General features: G+C 46.1%; 7 protein-coding genes across 7 annotated transcripts; 3 read left to right on the top strand and 4 right to left on the bottom strand.

Annotated features, from left to right (window-relative positions):
* Positions 1-3,568: 3,568 nt before the first annotated feature.
* Positions 3,569-4,420, top strand: N7483_008043 (velvet factor family protein; the record flags this gene model as incomplete). Its single annotated transcript, XM_057091480.1, has 1 exon — positions 3,569-4,420. One exon carries the CDS (start codon positions 3,569-3,571, stop codon positions 4,418-4,420), a length of 852 nt encoding a protein of 283 aa, XP_056946221.1.
* Positions 4,421-6,301: 1,881 nt separating this feature from the next.
* On the bottom strand, positions 6,302-7,456 carry N7483_008042 (BTB/POZ domain-containing protein; the record flags this gene model as incomplete). Its single annotated transcript, XM_057091479.1, has 3 exons — positions 6,302-7,090; positions 7,128-7,290; positions 7,371-7,456. 3 exons carry the CDS (start codon positions 7,454-7,456, stop codon positions 6,302-6,304), a joined length of 1,038 nt encoding a protein of 345 aa, XP_056946220.1.
* Positions 7,457-8,255: 799 nt separating this feature from the next.
* On the top strand, positions 8,256-9,629 carry N7483_008041 (uncharacterized protein; the record flags this gene model as incomplete). The annotated part of the gene is made up of 5 exons (XM_057091478.1): positions 8,256-8,340; positions 8,411-8,564; positions 8,614-9,114; positions 9,166-9,173; positions 9,340-9,629. 5 exons carry the CDS (start codon positions 8,256-8,258, stop codon positions 9,627-9,629), a joined length of 1,038 nt encoding a protein of 345 aa, XP_056946219.1.
* A 112-nt stretch (positions 9,630-9,741) lies between these two features.
* N7483_008040 (uncharacterized protein) lies at positions 9,742-10,677 on the top strand (the record flags this gene model as incomplete). Its single annotated transcript, XM_057091477.1, has 1 exon — positions 9,742-10,677. The coding sequence occupies one exon, from the start codon at positions 9,742-9,744 to the stop codon at positions 10,675-10,677; it is 936 nt and encodes a 311-aa protein (XP_056946218.1).
* Positions 10,678-11,134: 457 nt separating this feature from the next.
* Positions 11,135-12,758, bottom strand: N7483_008039 (uncharacterized protein; the record flags this gene model as incomplete). Its single annotated transcript, XM_057091476.1, has 2 exons — positions 11,135-12,183; positions 12,251-12,758. The coding sequence occupies 2 exons, from the start codon at positions 12,756-12,758 to the stop codon at positions 11,135-11,137; spliced, it is 1,557 nt and encodes a 518-aa protein (XP_056946217.1).
* Positions 12,759-13,226: 468 nt separating this feature from the next.
* Positions 13,227-13,893, bottom strand: N7483_008038 (mitochondrial 54S ribosomal protein bL12m; the record flags this gene model as incomplete). Its single annotated transcript, XM_057091475.1, has 2 exons — positions 13,227-13,556; positions 13,666-13,893. 2 exons carry the CDS (start codon positions 13,891-13,893, stop codon positions 13,227-13,229), a joined length of 558 nt encoding a protein of 185 aa, XP_056946216.1.
* A 509-nt stretch (positions 13,894-14,402) lies between these two features.
* On the bottom strand, positions 14,403-18,128 carry N7483_008037 (chaperonin-containing T-complex subunit CCT8; the record flags this gene model as incomplete). The annotated part of the gene is made up of 11 exons (XM_057091474.1): positions 14,403-15,670; positions 15,738-16,108; positions 16,244-16,448; positions 16,648-16,706; positions 16,753-16,784; positions 16,844-16,907; positions 16,956-17,001; positions 17,050-17,074; positions 17,128-17,368; positions 17,418-17,659; positions 17,709-18,128. Coding segments are annotated over 11 exons (2,973 nt in total), but the record flags the coding sequence as incomplete, so codon positions are not given.
* Between the last annotated feature and the right edge of the window lie 224 nt (positions 18,129-18,352).

Raw genomic sequence — 18,352 nt, 5'->3', positions numbered from 1 at the left:
AAGCAAAACAAATCTGCTCTCATTCTTCATACTCCACTGCACATGTGAGAGACTCCTGCCAAATTCAATCATATGCCAACCAGAAATTGATTTTGCTCACCTCAGCAATTACAGGCACGGTCTACTCCGTTAAGATCCTTGTATCATCCCCAACGCCCCTATCACGGAGCTAATACTCGTGAACACACACCTAAAATGGAACCCTGTAATTACCAGGGGCCCTGCCAGTGCGGAGGGGCTGAAAGATCGACGGTAAGGGTTCGCAGCCACACACCGATTACGGTCAAGCGTTCGTTAACTAGACTAACAGGGATTATGGTGACTTCCATACGGAGTATATTCTGAGCTACTAGGTACCCCCAAGTTCCGAGTCTTCAGAACCCACATCGTACCAATGTTCGGAGCATGAACTCAGCCCCGAGCCTTGCGATGAAATATGATTCATCACCAGACATCATCACAGACTGCAAGGCTTCTCCATGGAGTATGGTCAGCTCCAACTTCAAGCTGCACTTGAACTTGAAGACGCCAACTGGTGTTCACATACTAGTACGATACCAACTCCAAGTCTGACCTGTGGGAGTATACTCCGTACTCCGTACCTTTGTCGGTATTACTGCGCACTGGCAGGCGGATCAGCATGACTCGTGTTTTTTCTGGCGCTTGTTCCATAAGTCTTCTGTACGGAGTAGTTCAAGATGTATGGTGCATGAATTTCCCGCATGCATTTCTGAAGCCTTGTCAGGTCCGAGTTAGATCAAGATGATAGGCAATGAGCTGCGCTTTCATTTGTCATACTGTCAGCCCTGACACCACTGACACCAACACACGCAGGTCATATAGGATATCTGAGTCTGAGGACTCATCTTCATCCAATGATTCAAATGAAGCTTTTCAGCTCTTTGACAGATTACACGCTAGGTCCTCAACAACAAAGCGATACGAAAGTTGCCTACGTTGCCTTGACGCTTGGACCCATTGGACCCATCATTAGTAACATTTCAAGAGCAGTGGTTCGCTTTCCAAGTTATTAATGGCTGCCTTTTTTTTTCTGTCGATCAGATCTAACATTTTTTCCATATAGAGACAACCACGCTGAACTGCCATGCGAGGGACACCAGGCATGTACATAGCCCTGGAGTACTGCCGTGAAACACTAAGGTATTCGAATTCCAGGAAGCCATACAAAGTGGGCTTACCGACTTCTCAGAATAAGCGATGGTTTTTTTTTTCTTGGACCCATGTGCGCATATCATGGACACGGAAGCTGTAAAGCCCGGACCATTCCCCACTATCACGGCGAGTCTGCCACTGACGCGCCTTTCAAGATCATCTTGTGGGGGTGATCTTATGGCATAATTGCCAAGTCCCCGGGTCGCACGCTAATAAAATGTTCAAAGAACCTCTTTATTCCGCACTATACTATCTGTGTCATCCCAAAACTAGTCGGTCAGTATCCGATCGACGGGTGTGCCCGTTCTTGTGAAGGGAGATTACCGGGAATTCATGAGAATCTTATGGTTTGGTTTCGACTATCCACTGATTTCACTCTATAAAGCGGAGATCTAGGTTTTTCATTCTTGAATCTGATTTGTATTACACACAGGGTGTGTTTTATGCTTTATCTGATATGTTGAAACCCGTTATAGACACCTGGGCCCTTTTTTGACCTTTTCCCAGGCAATGTTTCATGGTACACGGTCCCTCTTATGACTCCAGGGCTTTCTAACTAGGGCAAGCTTTGCGACCTAACTGATCTAGTACAAAGCCATTGTTAGTAACCCCAATACCCAACGTGGTTTTTTTTATTTTTTTTCTGCCTGTTTCTGCCTGGCAAGTCCCCAGCCCCTCTGACCGATCTTTACCTGAATAGGTTGAGCTTCAGGCGACAATGTACAAGCCACAACCAGGATCTTAACCAGATGTGCATGACAGATTTCCTTTCCACGCTAACAGGGTTTAACAATACATAATCTCTACCTTTTGTTTTCGATCTTCAAGGGCTCTAAATTTTGAGGACCCCCCTGCTGTCAGGGACCATATCAATCTCACGCATTGAACATAGCCTACTACTGCACACACAGGCCATTTACCCCGTGGCGAAACCAATGCCCGCTCGGCCCGTTCCCCCGGCTCTTCCCTCTTGATTCTTGAGTGGATCTTCAAAGACTCCATTGAGGGGTTCTTTCGTTTGGTGAGGGGGAAAGAGAAGCTCCATACTGATAACCCACAAGTTCATCCCTTAATCTTTTATATCGGCCCTTAATCAACTTGATTGGATCAATCGGGGAGAGCGGGGAGAGAGAAAAAAAAACTGATATTTGAAGCTGAAAAAAGAAAAAAAAGAAACAATCACTAGGGTTATATTTCCAACCCCAAAAAAAGAAAAAAAAAATCAAATTAATTATTAACATTTCACCCCTCGCAGGTTATTCATAGATCCATTTTTTGTTAATATTGCTTTTTATTTTCTTTATTTTCTCTTTTTTTCATCCCACATATCGGAGAGTGACACCCCCAAAACCGGGTCCAGCCCCATGTTTTCTTTGGGTTTATCAGATGCTGAGTGACAGATCCAGGATATGCATGGGAGAATTGTTACGTGTGATTAAACACTGTTATAAATTCTCCCCAAACATCTGAGACCTCTTTTTTTTTTCCCATTTTATTCTTTATTTTTCTTTTTCTCTTATTTTTCTTTATTTTCTTTCTCTCCCGCGCGGGTGTGGCTGACCGCTTCGTGGCATATCCAATGCCTAATGATTGAAGCTGATCGGTACTTAAAAGTAGCGCAACCGCCATTCTGCGGCGCCTGCGCCTTTCATCCTTGAATAGATGTCGAGGTCCCCATCATCACAATGTGGGCAACCCACCGACACTCACGATAGTCGGCCTCAACAAATATATCAGCCAAGTTCAAGTTCAAGTTATCATGAACCTCGACATTTTCTTGTTCGCCCAGAGGGCTATACACGAGACTTATCAACACCTGGTCCACGATTACCACCTTTGGGGAACATCACGGAGACATCAGATCCAAGATATATTGTTTCCGCGGAGACTAATTATCTGAATCGTCCATCTATACCACAGTCATTGCCACTGCGAATGCATTATCAAGTTCCTATTATCGATGCGCGTGGTACTACTGGTCCTGCATACGAAGAAAGATTGAGTCCTATGTTAAACCATGGCCGTGAATATCCTACTCATCGGTTGCGGACATACGACCTGGAGTCTCAGTAAAGTTCCTTTTCTTTTCGTTTTTGTCGATTCAAACACCGCCTGTCAGTCGCCCATCCTAGTGTGGTGTTTTCTTTTGCATTTCAAGCCCTACTTCTATGTAAACTTGAAGTAGAGAGCTACTCCCCACAAGGGAAAAGAATAATGCTTCAAGTTTTACGAGTAGCTCCTATCTGACACTCAGAAACTCTCTAGTCACAGCAGCAGTTCTACAGCTATACACAGTCCTATATACTCGGAGAAAAGTCCAATCTCCTTTGTGGGCAGTCAAGCACCAAGCATCAGCACAAGCACAAGCACAAAAGAACGACGAACAATACATAGTATGCCTCATGGCTTCGACAAACTGCTAAATCATTCACCCGAGCCCGAATCATCTCCATCTCCATCTCCATCTCCACCACCACCACCACGAGTTGAATCGACTCAACCAAGGTATCACCTTCATGTCCGTCAACAACCCATAGCTGCACGAGCATGTGGTGCAGGAGACCGAGATAGACGTCCAATCGACCCTCCACCAATCGTCCAAATTCTACTTTCAGACTTTGACCCAGAATCAGACAACGACAAAGAGATTCTCCAAGATCCAAGATTCACAGTCGGATGTCTATTATTCCCAGTAGCAGACGCACACAGCAGACCACAACCACCAATCCTAGAACCCGAAGAAAACGACCGAGAAAGAGATGGTGTTGCACGCGCTGACGACGATTTCTCCACACCATTATTGTCCGGAAAAGCATTCATGTCACCATTCTACGTGGACGCAGATCCCGATCCAAATTCCGCACCAACACATCCCTCCTCAGCAGATGCCCACCAAAATAACCCATTTAATCCATTCACAATCCAACCACCCCCGAATCCAAATTTACGAAATGCGTCAAAATTACACCAACCAGCCACATTCTTCATCTTCGCAGATCTCTCAATTCGCACGGCGGGGTTATATCGATTACAATTCCGACTTATGAATTGGGGTTCCGTCGAAGATACTGGTCAAGCTATGCCTATACTAGCAGAAGCTTGGTCTGATCCGTTTCGGGTTTATCCAGCGAAGGATTTTCCTGGGATGAGGGATTCGTCGATTTTGGCGGAGGGGTTGAAAGAGTTAGGGTTTGTGGAGTTGAAGACAAGAGGCAAAGGGAAAGGGAAAGGGAGGAAGAGAGTTTAAATTTTATGAGTATGCGTTCTTTTTCAGTTGCATTTTTGATATCCTATTTGATTTTTTTTCCTGTTTTTTTCAAAAATTTCTTATATATTACATTTGATTGTTTGGCGCTTTTATCCAGTGATCTTGGTTTCTATGGCTTGGTGGGGATGTGAATGGCGTTTCTTTTCTACATTTATTTTTCATTTTATTTTCTTGGCTTTCCTTATGGCGCATTTCTTACATTCTGCATTGATATGAATTATGAGTGATGAGGTGAGACCGTGACGATTTTCTCTTCGTATGATCATGGTGGTGGTGTTGGTGAGATTTGATGTGTTTAATGTTTCAAGTTCATGATATGATCGAGTAGATGATAAACTGGATAGCAAAACGATATTGAATTGAGATAGATTTTATGAGCTACATACTAGTAGAATTTATTGGTTCTTATGTATCGTGGACAGGTAGGTAGTACTAAGTGGTGCCAGTTCAGTATACCAACTTGAAAGCACTTACGTAGTATGCTTGGGTGTTATACCTAAGTATCTCCGCCCCTCGATTGGCGGAATGTTAATCATAGACCTCGGGATAGATAGACCTCTTTTCCTACTTGGGTTGCAGTGGTTTTTCGAGTTTCCTCACCGTCTGGCAGGATACACAGATTTACCAATAGACTAGATTTTTCTTTTCTATATTCTATCTAAACGTAGGTATATCCCTCTTAATTCAGCTATCTCTCACTTTAGTAGTCTCTTACTTCAGGATATGTCTCACTTTAGCTATATCTTCCCCTCCAGGTAATCATGTAGGTAACCCAGTAGGTAACCATGTAGATAACCCCGTAGGTGCTTACATACAAAGAGGTGTAGCTCATCACTCACTTGTAGTAGATGCTACTGACTCGGACATATGGACTGAGCCCTGTACTTAAGTATGCAAACATCTCTGTCTGAGAGGATGTAGACCATCTGCCAGTGGCCAACCACTTGTGTGCTGAGGACATACCTCTCCTAATTTCAAATGCTCGCTACTCTACTGGCAGTGCCACGCGAAGCGTGGCGTGAGGACTTGTGACTATCTACCACAACCACCACTACTATATCAAAAATAAAAATTCAAGATAGCGAAAGAATATTGAATGAACATGGATTGCGTTAGCTACCAGTAACTAGCAGAACTTTCCTCAATCCCGGGTCCAAATAAAAGAAATTCAGCCTCAAATGCTAGAGGACCCTCAGACGGTCAACCTGAACTGGCTGACAAAAAAACTGCCGCATCTTAAAAATAAAACGTCATAAAGTTCGACGAAGTTGCCGAGATCTTCCTGGCTGGATCACGCTCGGCTCAAATTAGCTACCAGAAGATCCCTCATGTATGAAGGGTTTTTCTCAATGTAAAAGTCCGAAAGAATAATTCTGTTGGTAGCCTTCAATTCATGTAGGTTGTCATTAATAAACTTCACCATGATCTCACGCATGTTTTCATCAGCAGGTCGATGAGTGGTGTAGAATAGTGGTACTAGTAGCTGTATATTGCGGAAGTTGATGGCACCTGGCGGTTCTTTGCAATCGCTCCCACATGTGCAAGATCTATACCGATCAACGGAAACAGGAAAAACTCTCCACCTAGGCATGGAGATCGCGTGTCAACTAGTACCAGACAGAACTTTATTATTTGGAATGCATAGAGCTATAGGCTGTTGGTAGCCCCTACTTTGTACAATTTTATGGATGACTACTAGTACTAGCCCTGATTGGCACAAGGTTGAGAAAGCATTGAACACACATATACATAAAACTGCTACCAATCTGAGAAAGACTATATACGTGTGTCATTGTATCAAAAAGTAGAACTCAAGCTGAAATTCTTCCACGGTTTTTCAAGTGCCCAGATGCTAGTAGCCTAATTCCGAAACAACGCACGCAAATCTTTCCGGAGACTGGCCCGGTGATATCGAGTCCGGTATGAATTCTGAGACATAATATGCGTCAGATGGTTTCGGCCACGAAAGCCACCTCTTCGACTAGGATAAATTGGAGTAGGATGCGGAGGAAAAGGTCTTGGAGAAGCACGAGGAGGAATATGACTCGGAGGAGCACTCGGAGGGAGATAATTCAGATGAACAAATGGAGGAAGATGATCATTATTAACCTCGACTGGAACTGCCGGCAGTTTATTCATCACCATTACCAGTAAGTCTCTGGCAAATTGAGGGACCTCGTCAAAAAACTCCGGCTGAAGAATAGGGTGTCTTACACTCCTCAGTCTATCCATCCAGTCGCTCACTGTGCCAATTATAATCTCGCGCATTCCACGATCCGACGGCGGTGTCAACGTGTAAACTGAGCGAACCATATCAATCAGGTATGGAGAAAAGGTGTCGCCAGGTTTGTTCAGACTTTTCAATTTCCAGATGGCCAGCTCCTTGAGAGCGGGAATCAATAAGCGGTCTGCAAGGGCGTACATATAAACATGGAAAAGAGGTTGAGCAAAGGTGGCTGATGTTTTCATGACCTTGCGATATAGTAGCACATCCTTAGCGATGGCTTCATCTCCATCATCACAGTCCACATTAATGCAATCCTCGCGATTGGCAGGTAAATTGTAATCGGAGGTGTAGAAGAAGTTGACCATTTCTTCAACAAATCGAGAGTCCTCGTCATCAAACTTGATGGTATCGGTCATCGCCTCCTAATTCATATATAAACCATTAACAAGATGAGTTGACACAATATATGGATATGGATTCTTTGAGTTCTCTTGCCTCAAAATTACCATTGCAGGCTCGGTCAAAGAAGTCAGATTGCGGACATATCACGCATTTATGTATATGAAAGGTCTCCTCTTGGCATACGATCTTTAAATCTGCGAATCTTGTATCACATCGGGCTCTAAGAGATGATGGACGGACTGTTAGCTTCAGCCGTGCTCGGGTGACGTAAGATATTTATTTGAATAATGCCTCTCTTACCGATGCATTTGGTTCGCTACTCTTTTCCATGCCCAGACCTCTAAGCCCTCATCCAAGCCAGGTTCCGCTCGCACTGGAGGAGTCATCGTGAATCCTGATATCTTGGAAATCTCAGAGCTCAGAATAAAAAAAACGTGATGGCCAGGGAGACAGAAGAGATGGGCAGAAGATGATATGAGTTGAAGAAGGGTGGAAGAGAAAAGAACTGTAAATCAAATATCCAAGGTTTGCTATACGCCTAGTCGCTTGCCCGGATGCTTGAGCTCTAGCTTGATCTTTCTTTGTCATAATAGTAGATTTCAGGGCATACCACTATATAATGTTACTAGTAGTGCCATCAATAGTACTACTTAGGCACAATAAATAGTATAGCCAAGGTCGGGAAATGGTGAAATGCATACTACTAGTAATTCTAATCATAGGTATGATATACAATTCATCATTGAATGAAGGACTTCAGTTCAGCTAGCCTTGTTGAATATACACCGTGTACCCTCATCAAGCCTGTAAGCTATAATAATTGTTCTCTGGCGCCTTCAAATCTTGGAATGTGGTTTTGTATACTATGATATTTATGATGAGAACCTTGGAACGTTTGGCTTTGCCAGCACTTGAGTCAGGCTAACCAGTAGTATGAATATTAGGAATATCCCTGCCCAGGTGGGTGTCGCCTGGAAATTTAAGCGCCTTCTAATTCAGTAAAGCGCCAATATGGATCACCTGATTATGTGGCTTCTACCCAAGCATATTTCCCCTCCTTCACCTGGGCAGTTGAACTTGAAAATTTGAACCTACCAGTTGACGCTGACAACACTCCATGTCAACCTGAACATCTCACTCCACATATATCTTTCATAGCCATGAGACAACTTGAACAAATACAAAATGGCATCTATGTCATTTGGAAACAACTACGGCTTCCAGGTCGGGATAAGTAACGGCCCCATATCAGCGACATTCTTGGCACCAGGTAAGTTAAGCAACCTTGGAAGCGGATCTACTGCACAGCGTTAAGAGACTAATGCCACATGTGTGTGTAGTAGAGAGACCAGAAACTCCACCTAGCCCTCTATCCACTGTACCATTTCCTCAAGATCCAGATTTTGTTGGTCGGGACGCACTACTTCAGCGCATTCGTGAGAAAGCCGCAGCTCCAGGATCGGCAGTTGCACTTATAGGACTGGGTGGAGTGGGGTCAGTATACCCATCGGAAAATCCAGCAAGCATGACTAAATTCCCGCAGGAAGACGCAACTTGCCATCGAATACCCCTATCAAATCAGGCGAGAACAACCAGATACCTGGGTCTTCTGGGTTCATGCAAGCAACCCGGATCGCTTTAAAGAAAGCTTCTGCGATATTGCAGACCAGGCTAAAATTCCGGGTCGCAAGGGCCGTCAAGTTTATATTTGTTCACTGGTCCGAAACTGGCTCCGAAACGGCGTGAAAGAGAAATGGGTTCTCATTCTTGACAACATTGATGATGATGTGCTTCTTCGTGGGCGACAATCAGCAAGAAGTATGAAAACACAGGCGACTAGTCAAGGTAATACAAGCTCAACACATCCACTGTTGGGGTTCATCCCTCGGACCTCAAATGGAACACTCATTGCTACCAGTCGCAATAGGAAGATTGCACTGGAGCTAGTCGCCCATGATGATATCATCATGGTTGAGCCCATGACAAGATCAGAGGCATCCCAGCTTCTACAAAAGAAGCTAAGTCGCAAAGAGAGACCTCAGAGGTACAGGACCTCGCCAAGGAACTCGATTTCATGCCGCTGGCAATCTCGCAGGCAGCGGGGTATATCAAGCATCGAGCACCCCGCTTCACAATATCGCGATACCTAGAAAAGCTGAAGAAAAGTGATCGAGATGCCATTCGGCTCCTTGATACAGGAAAAAGTAGCTCTTCTAAGGAGTCAGAAGAAGAGCGCTTGATTCTTGCTACGTGGACTATATCATTTCAGCATATTCGAAAATCAATCCTGCCGCGGTCAGCCTGCTATCTTTGATGAGTTTCTTCGATCTACAAGGAGTTTCTGAAAGCCTTCTTCGGGGAAGCTCGAAAAAGACCGCTATAAATTCGAATGAAGATGAAGACAGCATGTCCGAAACCGACGCTGACCAAGATTTCGAGGATGACATCACGGTTCTCAGGGACTATTCACTTATTTTCGTCACAGAGAACGGTATGCTCTTTGCGCTACATCGACTCGTGCAACATTCTGTGCAAAGATGGCTGAAGGTGCATGCTTAGTTTGAGGAATTAAAAGAAAAGTTCATCGAGAACTTATACCAAGAATTCCCTAAGAGCCCCATCATGAATTTGGGGTGTATGCCAACCACTTTATCTTCATGTGAAACTCGCAATGTTCCAACTACCCGAATCGCCTGATCTCAAGAAAAAATGGGCCATCTTGCTCTACAGTGCAGCAGAATACGCGCATGATTCTTATCAGGACAGTACAGCAAACGCAAGAATAATGGCATCGAAGTCAAGGAAAGTGCTGCTGGGACTTAACAGCTCAATGCGAAGCTCTACAGACATTCAAGATAAATTATTCAGAAAGACTAAGCTGCTGTCAAGTATATATATTACCAACTACCAATTTGATGAGAGCGAAGAACTCCACACATATCTTATTGACACTCTGGAGAGAGTTCTTGGCAAGAACCATCCTGATACCCTGGATAATATGAGTTCATTGGCAACCGTTCTGAGGGGCCAGGGTCGAATAGATGAGGTCGAGAGGGTTGAGACACGACTTGTGAGAAGGAGAGAAAGAATCGGGGGTAAAAGTCATCCTGAGACGTTGCTCAATTCAGTCCGCCTAGCGATGATCTTAGACGCTCAGAAACGATTCAAGGGGGCCGAGAAGCGCGGGATGAAACTTTTGAGGACCATGAGGAGCATTTCAAGCGATCGCGATGTAAATATCATACATCCCATGCACCTCCTCGCAGAAATGTTGAGAAGTAATGATCGATTAGATGAGACTGAGGAGCTTTATATGCGAGTTCTGAAGGCCTGTAAGAGGCTTCAATTCGAAAATCATCCCCATACCCTATTCATCATGCAACGACTGGCAGGCATTTTCGTGCAGCAGGGCCGATTAGATGAGGCCGAGGAGCTCCAGACCCGAGTTGTGGAGACCAGCAAGAGAGTTCTATGTGAGGGTCATCTAGAGATCATAGAGGCTATGCAAATCCTGGCAAGGGTCTTCAGGAAACAGGGCAGGTCAGATGAGGCCAGGGCACTTAAGAAGGAGGCTAGGGACTTTAAGGTGCGCAAGTTGCAGACCTGAATGAAAATACCAAGTTCCATGAGTTTCGAAGAAGAAGAATACATGTACCTGCCTACCTAGTAGGCAGATACTAGCCCTATAGATACTATCTAAAGTGAGTGATAGCTAAAGTAAGAGATAGGCAAAGTGAGAGATGACCAAAGTAAGAGATAGCTAAATTTACATTTATAAATAATAGAACAAATAAAAGAAGAATATAGTCTCCTAGTAAATATATGGTATTAGATATAGCCTGAGGCTGGTTCTGCCTCCTTGGGTATTCAGCTAGAGGTGAGGAAACTTGAAAAACTACTATAATCCAAGTAGAAAAAGAGGTCTACCTACCTCAGTAGGTACTAGTAGGTATACTGCACCACTCACGACTCATCCACTAGTATATACACGAACTTGAATATTGAAAGTCTCCATTACCGCCTGGGCTACGATAGTATGCACATACAAAGTCCAGCCCAGTTCATTACTGTACAGGCAACATCTTCAACATAACGGCAGGCTCAAAATCCTTATCAAACCAACGATTCTTCAGTTCCTCCAACTTCTCCCGATAAAGTGGATCATGCTGCATCTGCGCCTGTTCCAGAAACATTCTCCCATTATGCATAAGTCCCAACTCACGATCAATAAGCGCCGCCATGAAAGCCGCTCTGTGTTCACCATGATGATACGCGAGCTGGTACCAATCTCGTGAAAGAGTATAATACTCCGAACGAGACATGGAAGCTCTGAAGAGGTTCTTGAAATAACTCAAATAGTACTTCAGTCCCCATGTTGTCAGTTCTGTCGGCTTGTTGGATTCCTCAGAAGGGGAAATAGGTTCCCAATTAGCGACGGGGTGGGGATTATCTCTTGTTGGTCTTTGTTCAGCTTGCGTAGGGTAGCGACCCATATAAGTGAGGTAATAGTAGTTGGCAAGGTAAAGACAAGCCTTTGGGTTACCAGCAGTAGCAGCTTTGGACATACATTCTTCATAGACGTCCAATTTATCCTGTGACATCATGAGACAAGCATAATCCAGTAATGCCTGAACGTCGTTGTACTGCGTAGCCGCAATCGCAAGTGCTTTATCCGCTGCATCACGATGAGCCTGCGAGTCTAGCTTTTGACCCATCGCTGCAAGGATAACAGCCTGTAATTGATAAGGCGATGGCAAAAGTCCGTTCAAAGTGATATCCTCAAATGCGATTGGCCGTCGTTGAGATGGAGTTAAAAACGGCATGATCTTCTTTTCAAGGATCTCAAGTGCTCCTTCAAGGTCTCCGCGGGCTCCGATAATCTTCGCTTGAAGCAACATGGCAGGCGGGTATCCCTCATTAGCCAGTTTCTCGGTTTCCACCAACCAGGAATTTTTCCCTGGGGCAGGAACCTCGGTATCGGTGACTTGACCACGCGCAATAGTGACAACAGCCATAGATGAGCGGGCGAGTGCACAAGACGAGACGATCCAACCACGAAGCAATTTATGTTCGATACTAGCCATGAAACCAAGACGAAAGACGGCATCGACATCTAGAGCACGTTAGCAAGAATATCCAAATCATATCTCAAGCTCATTGAATTCATCCCTGTAACCTACCAGTAGAAATCGCCCGAATAGCCTGCCCATTAGGCGGGCTCTCAAAAGCAGCTTGGATCAACTCCTTTCCCACATCATAAAACTTCTTCTCCGAGATACCCTTGGGGATGAACCCATCTCTAACACCAGCGGCATACTGCCACTTCGCGACCTTGTCATGTTGGAGCATTAAACTCTGTTCCGTGCCTACGTAGTCGACTTTGTAATGCTCGAGGCTACCCAAGAAGAGACCTCTATCATCGACGAGGAAATCCTGCTGGCCTGATTTTATGAAGGCACCTTCTCGTCTCAGTCTTCGCAGTTTTTGCCTACGCGCGAGTTCGGCTGCGGGTGCGGGTGTTCCGTTTGGTTTTGGGGTGCTGGAGAAGGGTCTGCTTTGGATTGATGTGCGCGTGAGGGTAGGAGCTCTGGAGTTCGATGTGGTTTGGAGGACATTAAGGGGCGAGGAGGTTGAGAGGTTTTTTCTGAGTTGAACCCATTGTCGGAGGGCGGTTGGGGGTTTTGCCATTGTGACTCGTGGTTGGTGAGTGTAGCTAGATTGTATGATGTTCAATGTTGAGGTGGATCGCGCCGGTAAGGACTCCGAGTCCGCTTTTCCACAGGATTGAACGACTTCCGCAATACACATGATGTTCAAGTGTGCATGGTCAAGAATTCAATTTACAAACATGTTTACAATAATATTGTTTCGTCTAGTTCAAAAATATACCAATGCTCAATGCAATCAATTAAAAAAACAAACCCTGTACCAGGGGTCTAAACAATGCGTATAATGTACATTTGTCCCAACCAGGCAACGCTCAGGAAAATCCTCGTACACGCCCCAATCTGTAACAAAACAGTCAAAGCCCAGAAGCAAGTGAATACAGCTCCAAAGCAGAACCAATCGAGTCCAATTCAACCAGAGAAACCTGGGTTCAGATCCGTCCTTCAAGTTCCTTTTTTCTCCCCATGAAGTATGCAATCATCACCCCATTTACTCCATAACAACCTTAGCACCAAGACCCTTGAGAGTCTCAATGATCTTCTCAGCCTCCTCCTTAGGCACAGACTCCTTCATAACCTTCGGCACGGACTCAACGAACTTCTTGCTGTCCACCAAAGACAGTCCAAGCATGTTCTTGATCTCCTTAATAACCTTAGGCTTGGAGGTAGCCTCGAAGGACTCGAGCTTCAGGTTGAACAGTGTCTTCTCAGCGGCGGCGGGCGCGGCCTCTTCCTCCTCAACGGGAGCAGCTCCGGGGGCACCGGCGCCGGGGGCCATAGCGAAGCCACCGACAGGGAGGTCAGGGATGTTGAGGCGGGTCTAAAGAAGCAGATTAGATAAATGATTCATTGAGAAATGTGATATAGATTTGCGCTGCGACTCTGCAACTCTTTATCTATGTCTGGGGTCTGTGTTGATGATAACCAACCTTCAAGCTTGAAACAAGATCGGCAGTCTCCAACAGAGTCAATTGACTAATCTGGTCAACAATCTGACTGATCTTAGGGTTGACAGGCGCAGCAGTCTCAGTAGACTCCCATCGTCGGCTGGCCGGTGTGCGGGCTGTGTATGTAGACGCGATGCGCAGGGAGGATGGGCGGACGGAGCCGGACAGCTGTCGGCAGCAGCGGGCTGCGGCGGTAACGGGGAAAGACATGGCGGGGATGGGGTAAATTTGGGATGAAAAGGAAGAATCAAGTCGCAATTGAGGAACGCTCCGTGGAAGGGACTGTGGATAGCTTCGCCGAAAAGATGAGGACGGGGAAAATCTGAGTGTCACGTGGATATATTATTATGTCAGCGGCACCTGTCCTGATTGGGAGTACCTATACAACAACGTCCAGTATAGCTAGATCATTAGATGGATTATAGTTTGGATTAATGGTTTATATGTGTTTGTTGGGTTATTTCGCTTACTCAATGGGTGGAACACAAAGTGGCAGTTTGTAGTAGTTGGAGCCCCAATCACTCCCTCGTCACTCGGGGACAACAATGGTCAAGGATGCACATTACACGAATGAACTACATTAAACTGGACGTGGACCATAATAGATGGTTTATTATCATACTCAGCTATACACCAGATGACTTTTTCGTGATATCGTACTTAATCTATCACCGTCCCAACGGTCTTGAAGCCAAAAAATCCATCAATGCGCATCAGATTTAATCCTCATCCCAGTTGGGGTTCGGCCCCGGTGGCTTAGGTCCACCAGCCTGGCGAGCGACAATAATCTGGTCAACGCTCAGCACAGTGCGAGCGGCCTCACTAGCCAAACGGATAGCCCAGCTCTTCGAAGCCAGGAGATCGAGGATACCCTCGTCAACAGCATCGAGGGTACCGTCCGAGTTACCGAGTTCAAGATCAACACCGGTAGTCCAGAAAGGCTCCTCCTCATCAGATGAGCCTTCCTCTTGTTCCTCTGTGGCGGGGTTCACGCGGTGGTGTGCAGTGTACAGACGGGAGAGAACCTCAGTGGCGTCGAGACCAGCAGACTCGGCGAGTGTGCGGGGCACAACCTCGAAGGCCTCGGCGAACTTGCGGATAGCGTACTGGGGCAGACCGGGGGTCTTGTCAGCGAAGTTAGAGATACGCTCCACGAGCTGGATCTCGGTGGCTCCGGCTCCGGGGACGAGACGGGGGTCCTTGGTGATGGCCTTGACGACGTTGACACCGTCATCGATGGCGCGCTCAACATCATCCAGGTGGTTCTGGGTAGCACCACGGAGAACGATGGTCGATGTGCGGGTCACAGCGTTGGCGTCCTCTTGACGGAAGACAGTGACACGGTCACCACCAATCTCAGTGGTCTCGACAATGTCGACTTGACCCATCTCGTCGGGCATGGGAGCACCCAGACGGGCCAGAGGGGTAGCACCGACAACACGGCACAGACGGCGGAGCTCGAACTTGGAGAGAATCTTGATAACCAGAATGTTGAAGCGGTTCAGGTAGTGGAGGGCCAGGTCGCCGACAGTGGATCCAGCAACAACGACACGCAGACCGGAGTCGTACAGCTCCTTGATAGCAGTCTCCAGACGCTCCTCCTCGCCCTTGGTGTAGTCCATCATCTCCTGGGCGTTCTTCAGCAGAACAGTACCCTTGGTCTCGGTCTGAGAGATATCAATGGGGCAGCTGAACACGCCGACCTTGGCTCTGCGAGCGGACTTGACAATTCCATCGGGCTCACGTCCAAAAACCATACCCTTAACAACCTTGGACTGCTCCAAGCTACCACCCATAATCTTCACAACACGCACGTTATCGACGTTGAAGTTAACGGGGTTCTTAGGCAGAACGGTAAGGACAGCCTCGGCGACCAAGTTAGCCAGGATTTCCTCAACACCAGACTGCTTGCTAGCGACAACAGTGCGGAGAGCCTTGCTAAGTTCGGGGATGGAACGAATATCCTCAAGTCGGTCGACCTCGAGATCTATCGATCAGTCAGTTAGAGTAGTCCCAACACAGTACATCAAAACGTAGCAGGTAGATAGACAAACCCTCTAGAACCTTCAGGGCAAAGTTCTGTGCCTTTTCATAACCGGAAACAATATCACTAGTCTTCAATCCCATACGAATAAGCTCCTCGGCCTTCTTGAGGAGCTCACCGGCCAGAACAATAACCAGGTTAGTTCCATCACCCATCTCGGCATCCTGCTGCTGACTAGCCATGACAAGCAGCTTGGCAGCAGGGTGAACGACATCGAGTTCACGAAGGATCGTAGCGGCATCGGAGGTCAAGATCATTTTTTGCAAGTGGTTGATGACGATCTTGTTACGGCCGTAAGGGCCCAGGGAGGTCTGAACGGTCTGGGAGATAGCCTGGCAGGCCTCGATGTTACGGATAACGGCACCATCTTCGGCGTCGTGGCTAATTGATGAAAATGAGTTAGTGGATTGATTGACTTGGTTGAGTGTTGGTGTTGGCGGGACAGGGACAGATAAGGAGGTGCGGTGGGATGAGAGGGGATGACATGTGTGTTGAGGTAAGGGTTTCTTTTCTTACCTCTGGTATCCCTGCTTGAAAAGACCCGCTTGGGAGGGCCCAGGGATTGATAGCGACATTGTGAAAGGTCGCGTCCGAGAAAGATGCGACTGGTATGAGGGGAGTGTGATGTCGATTCTGGATGTTGTGCCGGGGAATTTTTGGAGCTCGGGGACGGTGGGTTTGCTCCGTTTGCACGAGGGGAACTGACCAGTTGGTGGATGAACTACGAAGAACTTTTATTTCAATTTTCATATTGGAGTATTTCATATTTATTAATTTACAGTACAAGAGAATGGTACATTATGATCTCTCCTCTCTTCAAAGTCCATATGTGGTGTGCGAACGGTACGCATTATGAAAGTTGGGTACTATGACAGTTAGGAACGATCAAGACCAGACTCAGAATAATTTGGGGAACTCACTATAGCTCTTCAAAGAACTGCAACCGCTGTCTGCGTATATCGTCTCAGCTCTCTCAAGCCTGTAGGAGTCAGCTAGTGCTTTTCAATTTTAAGTGGCCATCTTACCATCCACGGATTGCTTCTTCACGATTGTAGCTCTGTATGATATTAGCGGTGAGCTATGGCCTGGAGCCTCGTAGATAGACTATAGACTTACCGAGGGATGAGTCGACATGAATTGTGGCGGAGCTACCTTCTCCTGCTTCTGCATTCTTTGCCATCTAGAACCGTCAGCTCAACTTCCATGAAGTCGGAGTCAGGAGACATACAGCTTGACCGCAGCTTCAGGATTAAAGCAGGCCTTGGACATCATCACTAGATGCAGTCAGTAATCGTCATCAAATCGCTACCCGTATTCCATACTCAATCCAATATTATCTGCTTCAGCCTGCGAGCACATATCAGTACAAGTCCATAACGTTAAATGAGTATAGAAAATACCTCCTGAGTCCGCGAATTAGGCAAACTCCACATCAGATTCAACAAGAATGAAGAAAGCTGTCCAGACACATCAAACAAAAACGAAACAAGTAAAACCGTTCCCAGTGTAAGGACACTATTACTCATGCGCTCAGCAGGATGATGAGCGACGACATGTGCAATCTCATGTCCCAGAACAGCCGCAAGACCATCCTCATCTCCACAGATTGGAAGGATACCAGTATAAACGAAGACCTTGCCTCTACTCAAAATAAGCAACACATTCACCAACTAGAAAGATTATCACTTACCCAGGAAGTACAAATGCATTCGCCATCTGATCATCCTTAATAACATGAACCTTCCACTCCGCACCCTCAATATTGGCTTGTGGGATTAACCTCTGTAAAACCCGATCGACCATCATAGTCAGAGGATGATAATCTGGTAGAACCTTCCCACGCTCTGAGCCAAGGACCTCGCGATAGCTTTCTGCGCCCATTTGGAGTTCTCGTTGAGCGGAGACACAATTAAAGCGACGGCGACCGGTCATCTAGGAAGTATTAGACGGGTCTAAGTTAACTTGGAATTTCATGACGAACCTCCACTACATCTGTATTGTACAGGTATATTCCTGAGAGACCCAGACCAATCACGACAAAGTGTTGTGGTTTTGCGCGCATGATAAAATGGGAAAATAGTGGTTGTCTTCCTCCTCCTCCTCCTCCACCGAAGCGGTTATATCTGTTTTGCGCATGGAGGTTTGGAGAGGATGAAAAGGGCCTGTTTGTAGTGGTACAACATTGAGAGGATGTTTGTGATTGGAGTCGTCTAGACGAATGTATTAATGGATTCTTTGAGATCCATTGTGTGTATGTTCGCGGGGAGCTCGTTTGGACCGTACGCGGTAGCTGAGAGGAGGTGCGGATCTGGGATAGCGGACGTGGTTGTGCCCGCGGGCATAACCACTGTAAAACTCGAAAAGATCTGTTCAGCATTAGGAAGACTAGGGAAGATTCTTCTCTAGGATGTCAGCTGAGGTGTTCTGGGGGTAAGTTGGGAGTCAGATGTACTTGAAGTTGCGGAAGCGGGACGGCGATAAGCACCAATTCCGGCGTTAAGGTGAAGATGGAAACATATATATCAAGGGTACTATGCAAACATGATATATGTAACAAGTAGCAATATTGATTGGTTACTATATAGAAGCCTGGATTACATTTAAAAGAGCAACCCAATTACTATT

Source organism: Penicillium malachiteum (genome assembly GCF_028827825.1).
Source record: "Penicillium malachiteum strain IBT 17515 chromosome Unknown utg000003l:1.0-4950554.0:1.0-4952489.0, whole genome shotgun sequence".
Classification (NCBI taxonomy): domain Eukaryota; kingdom Fungi; phylum Ascomycota; class Eurotiomycetes; order Eurotiales; family Aspergillaceae; genus Penicillium; species Penicillium malachiteum.
The sequence above is the reverse complement of the archived record's forward strand: the minus strand, read 5'-3'. Positions and strand labels throughout refer to the sequence as shown.